Genomic DNA, 7,067 nt, shown 5'->3' with positions numbered 1-7,067 from the left:
CACGACTTGAAGTCAGGCTGTGGGTCTGCAGTGGTGTTAGCAGAGAAAGGCAGTGGAAGGACTGAGTCATGACACAGGAAAGAAGGGCAGCCGAGCCTAACTACCAGGACGCGGTGCACACTGGAGCCAGGTGGCACCTCGCTCTATTTTCAGCCCAAGTCCATCTCTCATTAAATCTGTTTAGGTTTTTGATTTGGAGTTTTATTTGAGTATTATTTATAGATTTGCTTTGACCTAATAGCTACTTAATATCGTTACAAGGGATGTACACTATATTTTAAAATTCATAATTAATTTACTATTTAACTGAATTAAATAAGCTTGGAATCTGAGAATTTTATTCATTTAATATTACCCCATTTACTGTTCAAGTTTGAGAAATAATGATGGAAATGTAGGAAAAGCAAGACCATTGTCTTCAAAGCTTTTCAGAACCAGCAGTGCCCCACTGGCGCCATCTGCTGGCACATTCAAACAAGTGCCCATCGGCTTGGAAAAGCACTACCAGGAGTTGAAGGGCAGCTCCAGAGCCCTTAGAAACAGGTATCTACATTCAATGTGGGGCCTCAAACAGGCCCCCAACACTGCATGAAAGGCCCATTTCACACCTTCTCGCCTCCCCAGAATGCAGTCCTGCCTTCTGCCCCCAACCTGAAATGACAGTCTGGATTCTCACTTGCAGAAAATAAACACTAAGATAAGCCAGGTTTCACCTGCTGCACATGGCCGCCAGCACCGTGCTTGCTAGTCAGCCTTGCTCTTGCATTAGCTGCAGTGTTGCCTCTGTTTATGCTTTGGAATGCAGCACCTCTCACACCGCCCATGGTCTCTACCTGCAAATGTTCCCTCTCCTGGATCATAACCTCCCCCACTCACCTGGATCATTACCATCAACATTCAAATAAGCCATAAGACCTCCAGTTTTAGAAAAGGAATGGCAACCTCTCTTAACCCCATACCCTCCACTGCTCTGCCAAGCACAACAGTTGCTGCCTCTCCTTTCCCACCTCCCTTTCTCTAGCCCCTGTTCGCCGTGCTCAATCCCCACTGAATCTGCTCAAGGTTGTCACCAACAGCTCTTTGCCACCGCCCAGTCTCTCATCATCTTCCCTGAATTCTGAGCAGCCTCTGACACAGCTGACCAGTTCCTTCCAGGACCCAGGCCTCCTCCGCCTCTCCAGTTCTCACATTCTCCTTCTCAGACCAATGTGGGGAGGTGGAGTCTTATTTATAGATTTGTTTTGATCTAATAGCTACCTAATATCGGTACAAGGAATGTACACTAGATTTTAAAATTTCATTATTAAATTTACTATTTAAGAAAATTAAATAAGCTTGGAATCTGAGAATTTTATTCATTTAATATTACCCCATTTACTATTCAAGTTTGAGAAGTAATGATGGAAATATAGGAAAAGCAAAAGACCATTCCTTATACCACCAGACCACCTACCTCCTTTATCCTAGCTTTCATTCCCAGTCTACCTTGTCTCCAGGTTACCTCCCCCAGACCAGGGCCTTAAGCACAGCCTACGGGTCATAACCCTCTAAGATGTCCACCCTGGCCTTTCTCCTGAACTATAGACTCGTCAGTGCTTACTCAGCACTCCCACTTGAATGGTGAGCTAGGTCAGAAGGCTAAGAGACATCTTACCATCCGAATAATGAAAACCACACTTGCTCCTTCCATGAAACCTGCTTGTGACCAATTTTCCCAGCCATTGTTAAAAGGTACCTGGTGGCCAAGACCCAAACCCAGAACTGCCTTTGGTCGCCCTGAAAACTCGGGCTGACTCTGACTATGTGCCACTGCCTTGGTTGAGTGCTATTCCCTCCCAAGAGGAACGGTTGGGGACACCTCTTACTCTCTCCTCACCTGTCCTGTCTCCAGAGCCCAGCCCAGGGTGGCTTTTTCCAATCATCAGCTAGGTCCCACCACTCCTGTGCCAAAGACCCCCAGAGGCCTGGGATATTTAGGTCACAGTCCCACTGCTCACCTCAGGCTCAAAGGCCTGTGTATCTCACTCAAGAGTGAGAATCACAAAGATCAGGAAAGACCATCTCAAAAAGGTGGTGATCTCATCTAAACAGCAAATTCTGTATTTCCATCGCTTTTTCAAAAAATGATTTAAAGTTTTCCTCATTTTCAATTATAATTTCACATTCCATTGGTTACTACCCTCTCTTAACCTCTACTGAAAAATGTTTAATTATTTTCTTAAAAATAGTCAATGTTCTTATTTATGATGTTTAGATAATTAAATGATAGAATCTTCAAGATCCTTTGTATCTGTTCAGCACGCCAAACAGGGTACTCAGATGTGGGTCTTCCGGACTTGGTGATTATAATCTACAATCACAGAGAGACACTGGAGGAGAACAGAAGCCAATATTCAGAAACTACCCACTCTGTGCCAAGCACGGCTACTCTATACTAGAAGCTGACAATGTAAGTGGGTGCTTATTATCTGCCAAGCAGCTTAGAAGCATGACCTCATTTAGTCCTCACTCAATGCCAATGATTCAGGAGAAGTATTCTCCCCATTTCACAGAAAAGAAAAATAACTCTGCAGGGAAGTAAAGGAAGAAAAAGTAGAAGACCAGAAACCCAATTCAAGTCTCTTGTCCAAAGCCAGGCGGCTTAACACCACCTTCCTGGCACCTACAAATAGAGCCAATTTTTGACTTTTTGATAAAAACAGTCCAGTTAGAGGAGCTGTTTGTACAGATGGTCCCTGACATACAGAAACTCAACTTACAATTTTTCAATTCAACTTTACGGTGGTGCAAAAAAAGTCATAATTCAAATTTGGAATTTTTACATTTTCCTCGGCTAGCTGTAGGCAGTTCAACACTCCCTGTGATGCTGGGTGAGCAGGGAACAGAGCTCCCAGCCAGCCCAGGACCACCAGGGGAAACAGCTGCTACCCCACAGCACTGCCAGCATCTCACTTAGAACATTGTCAACTTACTTATTCTCTGGGATGTAACCCATCATAAGTCAAGGAAGATCTATATAAAGTGGGTCAAGAATTTTCCAGTTTTAAATAAAATAACCTCATCATCTATATGAAAAAACAAACCATCATGATGGGTAAGGATGATTCTGTGACTTTTAAATTCCTGAGGTCTTACCAGACCTCAGTCTTACCAGATTTTTCAGTCTTAGGTGTAAGTACATACATGGGTGATGGCCGGCCAGCATGTGACTGTGCCTACTTATGTAAAGTGCGGGCCTGGCAGACCTTTATGCTACTGCATGAGGAAGTGTCCATGGCATGATCTCTGGACCCCAAAATGCCTGGGCCAATATATTTATTAAAGGCCTGTGGGCAGTCAGGCATACATACCTCCCTGCATGCTCACAGGGAGCAGGTGGTGGGGGGATGTGGCTGTGGCTGCTACATCCAGCACAATACTGCTGCACATTAGCTGTTCAGTAAACGCAGAGTACAGGCTGCTCACCATATCCATCTCTTTGCCCTCAGTGAAAGAACACGCTCCTCTGTGTGGAGATTTCTGGACCTACTAAACATAGAGCTTCCATATGATCCAGCAATTCCACTCCTAGGTATTTACCCAAAGGACACAGAAACATCAATTCCAAAGAGCACCTGCACCCCTGTGTTTATAGCAGCTCTATTTACAATAGCTAAGCTTTGGAAACAGCCCAAATGCCCAAAAATAGATGACTGGATCAAGAAGATGTGGTACATATACACCATGGAATATTACTCAGCATTCAAAAAAGATAAACACATGCAATTTGCGGCAACATGGATGGCACTGGAAGGGATCATGCTCAGCGAAATAAGCCAGAAAGAAAAAGAAAAATACCAGATGGTTTCACTCATAGCAGGAATCTAGAAAACTTAGAAATAAGGGACCAGGAAAATGAATAACTATAAGAAAGTGAAAATCAAAATCAACAAAAAACTATGAACCAGAGACACTTTATGGGGGGTGGGGGGCGGGGAGGGGAGGGATTGGGGTAAAAATAAGGGGGTTGCAATTGTATGGGGAATATAAAAATTTATTTTTAAAAATAAATAAATAAATCCTAAAAAATATATATGCATTAAAGTTTCAAAAAGTCTCTAAGAATTTAAAAAAAAAAAAGAAGAAAGAAAGAACACGCTCCTACTCTCTTATTAGGGGTAATGAGGTGTCCACTTAGAAGGAACCTCCTCCAGACTCTTGCAGGTAGAGAGGACACGTGTCCCCATTCAGGCCAGATGATGTCAACATGAGTACTGTATGGGACTTTCTGATAAGGTTACATAAAGGAAACCGATTTAGCCAGGAGAGCTGCTTCGCCTCTTCCTGGCTTCCTTCCTGCTTGCTAAGCTTGAAAGGTAGGTATGATAGCTAGAATTATAGGAGTCATTTTGGCAAAACTCTCAGGATGACCTTGAGGAAGGCTGATACTCGCTGAGGACAGTGACAGAGTCTAAATTGAAGAGGCTGGTTTCCATTGTCATGTAGAGTTCCTTTACCTGCCATTGACAGCTCACGCTCGAACTTCCTCTCTATGGTAGAGAAATGAGCGTCCATTCTGTGCATGTCATAGTTACTATGAGATAATAGTTCTCAAACTTTGGTGACTAACAAAATCATCCAGAAACTTATGAGAACCCAGAGTACTTTCTATCCTAAGCTGCCCGCTCTGGTCTTAAGATTCCCTTCACTGTTAACCCAAAATGTTAATATGCAGTCAAAAGCAATTGTATGCCATCCTATTTTATTTCTCATTGAAAGCAGAGATTGGATCTGGATGAGGTGCCTACTGCCAAGATCAGGTCCCATCCACCCTTCTAAGATGGGGCAAAAGGTGATAGAAAAGTTGCCCACCCCTACCTCAGCCTTCCCTTGAGTCCTCAGAAATCTGTCTAGCCCTGCCCCACCCCTTGGCATACTGCCTGGGTGACACAGGTGAAAGTGGTCTGGGTTCAGCCCTTAGGTTTGGTTTCCTTCTTGGAAGTGTCAGGTTGAGGCTGAGCAGTGCTGACACCCCCCCTGCATGAGGACTCCAGCCCATCACCTTGATTACCTTGATGCAAGAAGAATTCAATGAGAGGCCACTTCTCTCTTGAACTGCCCTTGATTGCTGCAACTTACCCCTTTTGCAAGCTGCTTCCTTAATGAGGGTTTAATCTGAGAACAACACAACACTAAGAGCCACCTCTTTGCATCCACAAGTCACTGGTGCAAAGTCAGAGCTTTTCTAAACAGATCCAGTTATCTTTCTGCCCTGCCCAGCCAGTAACTTCTTTTCTCTCTCTCAAAGGAATGAGCTGGGTGATCTCTCTTCCACAACATACCACTTTTCTTTCTTTTGCTGGTAGAGCAATACTGGACACATGGGTTGTGGAAAGAGACGTTTACAGACCACTGTCTCCAAGAAAAAAGTGGTCTGGACCTGCCTAGACATAAATGAGCACATCCTTTAAAAAACCATTTGTTGAGATCAAAGGGTAATTATAAAAATAAGACTTTCAATTATCTGGCTGGCTCTTTCTTTACATTTAGTTCCTGAGGCTTATCGCAACCACCCATGTCTGTCTGCTCTGGAAAAAAGCAATTGATAAACAGGTAGTGAGTGCCCTTTTGGATGTCAGCTACAGAGAGGAGTCCCCCAAACAAAAGCAAGCTCAGGTGACTCATTTGCCACACCCTCACCTAATCCTGAAGGTTCCCAGGGTCAGGTGGCCCCAGACTAAGCCTCTAAACTGATTTAAGGGTAGGTTCAGGTCCCCCAAAACCTAGAACCCCCAGGGCATGTTGTTGGAGTAGAAATGATCTCTGCTCCTCTGACTACAGATCAACACAGGTGTGGCTGAGATAGGCGGGGGGTGGGGGGGTTGGGGGGCAGGCGGCAGCAGGAAGCTGCCCCAGAGAAACCACCTGACACCAGGGACTCACTTCGTATTTATTTCTGGTAGTGAGTGGAATTTGAAGAGCTGCCTCCTCCCCCTCGGATGGCATGGACGGCTGTTGGAGATGATGCCGGGTAGTGTCCAGGGCGGATGGGCTTGGCTATATCCAACCAACAGAAAGGAGAGAACAGACACTCAGAAACTGTTAACAGCCACCCCCATAAACCCACATGTCACATGTGGAAACCCAGAGGCACAATTCTTATCACTATGACAATTCTTATCACCATCAGCACTCTCTGAAAAGGCAAGTTTTGCTTTCCTATTAATAAGCATGGTCAGCAAATGCAAGGCACCCAGTGTTTAGGGGACAGAGAGAACTTATGTATCAATTACTTTAATTCAGAATGAGGAAAATTAGAAACAAAGGACTTTCCATTTATCTGAAGGAGATCCATAGGTCCTCTTAGGTTTCAAAGGTATCTGTGCAATCTCTGACATTGGATGCTGAATTCTGCCTGGATGCAGTTTTTCTGAGGAGAGTGCCCACAGTTTTCAGTAGACTTTCAAGGGGCATAAAACCCAATAAATTCAAGGAACCACTAATCTAAGGCATCATCTTAAAATGAGAAAAATGAAGTTGCTGGCTACAAAACATTTGCACAGCAATATCTGATGAAAAAAATATTACATAATATTGGAGATGTTTCAATTTTTAAAAAAGAGAGAGAACATCCCTAAATCCCCTATATTCTTGTGACTCTATCCTGGGAGCTCTGAGTCAGCAACCACATTCTCATGCCCAGCATCAGCAATGCATCCAAACCCAGGTCTCAAGGGGCTGGGTGCCCAAACCCCCTCCCCAGCTTGGAGCCGCACCCTGATCTCTAATGCCACGCCTGGTTCTTTCCAGGGTATTTCAAAACCTGCTCTTGCAAGCAGCTTTCCCTGAGGTTCCTTCAAGGTTCTTCCTGGTACAGACCAGGAAGGGCCCTCAAGCCTTCTGAGAAACACATGTATGTTCTGGTGTTTCTGAGTGTACCTCTGTGTACAAACACCTTTCTATAGCCTAATCTGGCTTCTCTGCTCTTCTCAGCAGCTTTGAAACCACCATGGATGCTGGGATGGCTCAGAGTAAGGAAGTGGGTGCCTGACATTCCCGCTCTCCCTATATGGGTGCAGGGTACCGGC

At 44.5% G+C, this 7,067-nt stretch overlaps 1 protein-coding gene across 1 annotated transcript in view; it reads right to left on the bottom strand.

Moving 5' to 3' along the window:
• Window positions 1-5,929: 5,929 nt before the first annotated feature.
• Window positions 5,930-7,067, bottom strand: part of KIF5C (kinesin family member 5C) — a gene marked incomplete at both ends in the record, with an annotated part of 143,296 nt that continues 142,158 nt past the window's right edge. The window contains one exon of the mRNA XM_084254976.1: window positions 5,930-6,036. Coding sequence (XP_084111102.1) covers window positions 5,930-6,036 — 107 coding nt within the window. The remainder of the gene's footprint in view (window positions 6,037-7,067) is intronic.

The sequence above is a fragment of the Talpa europaea genome (genome assembly GCF_964194135.1).
Source record: "Talpa europaea genome assembly, chromosome: 1".
NCBI lineage: Eukaryota > Metazoa > Chordata > Mammalia > Eulipotyphla > Talpidae > Talpa > Talpa europaea.
The sequence above is the reverse complement of the archived record's forward strand: the minus strand, read 5'-3'. Positions and strand labels throughout refer to the sequence as shown.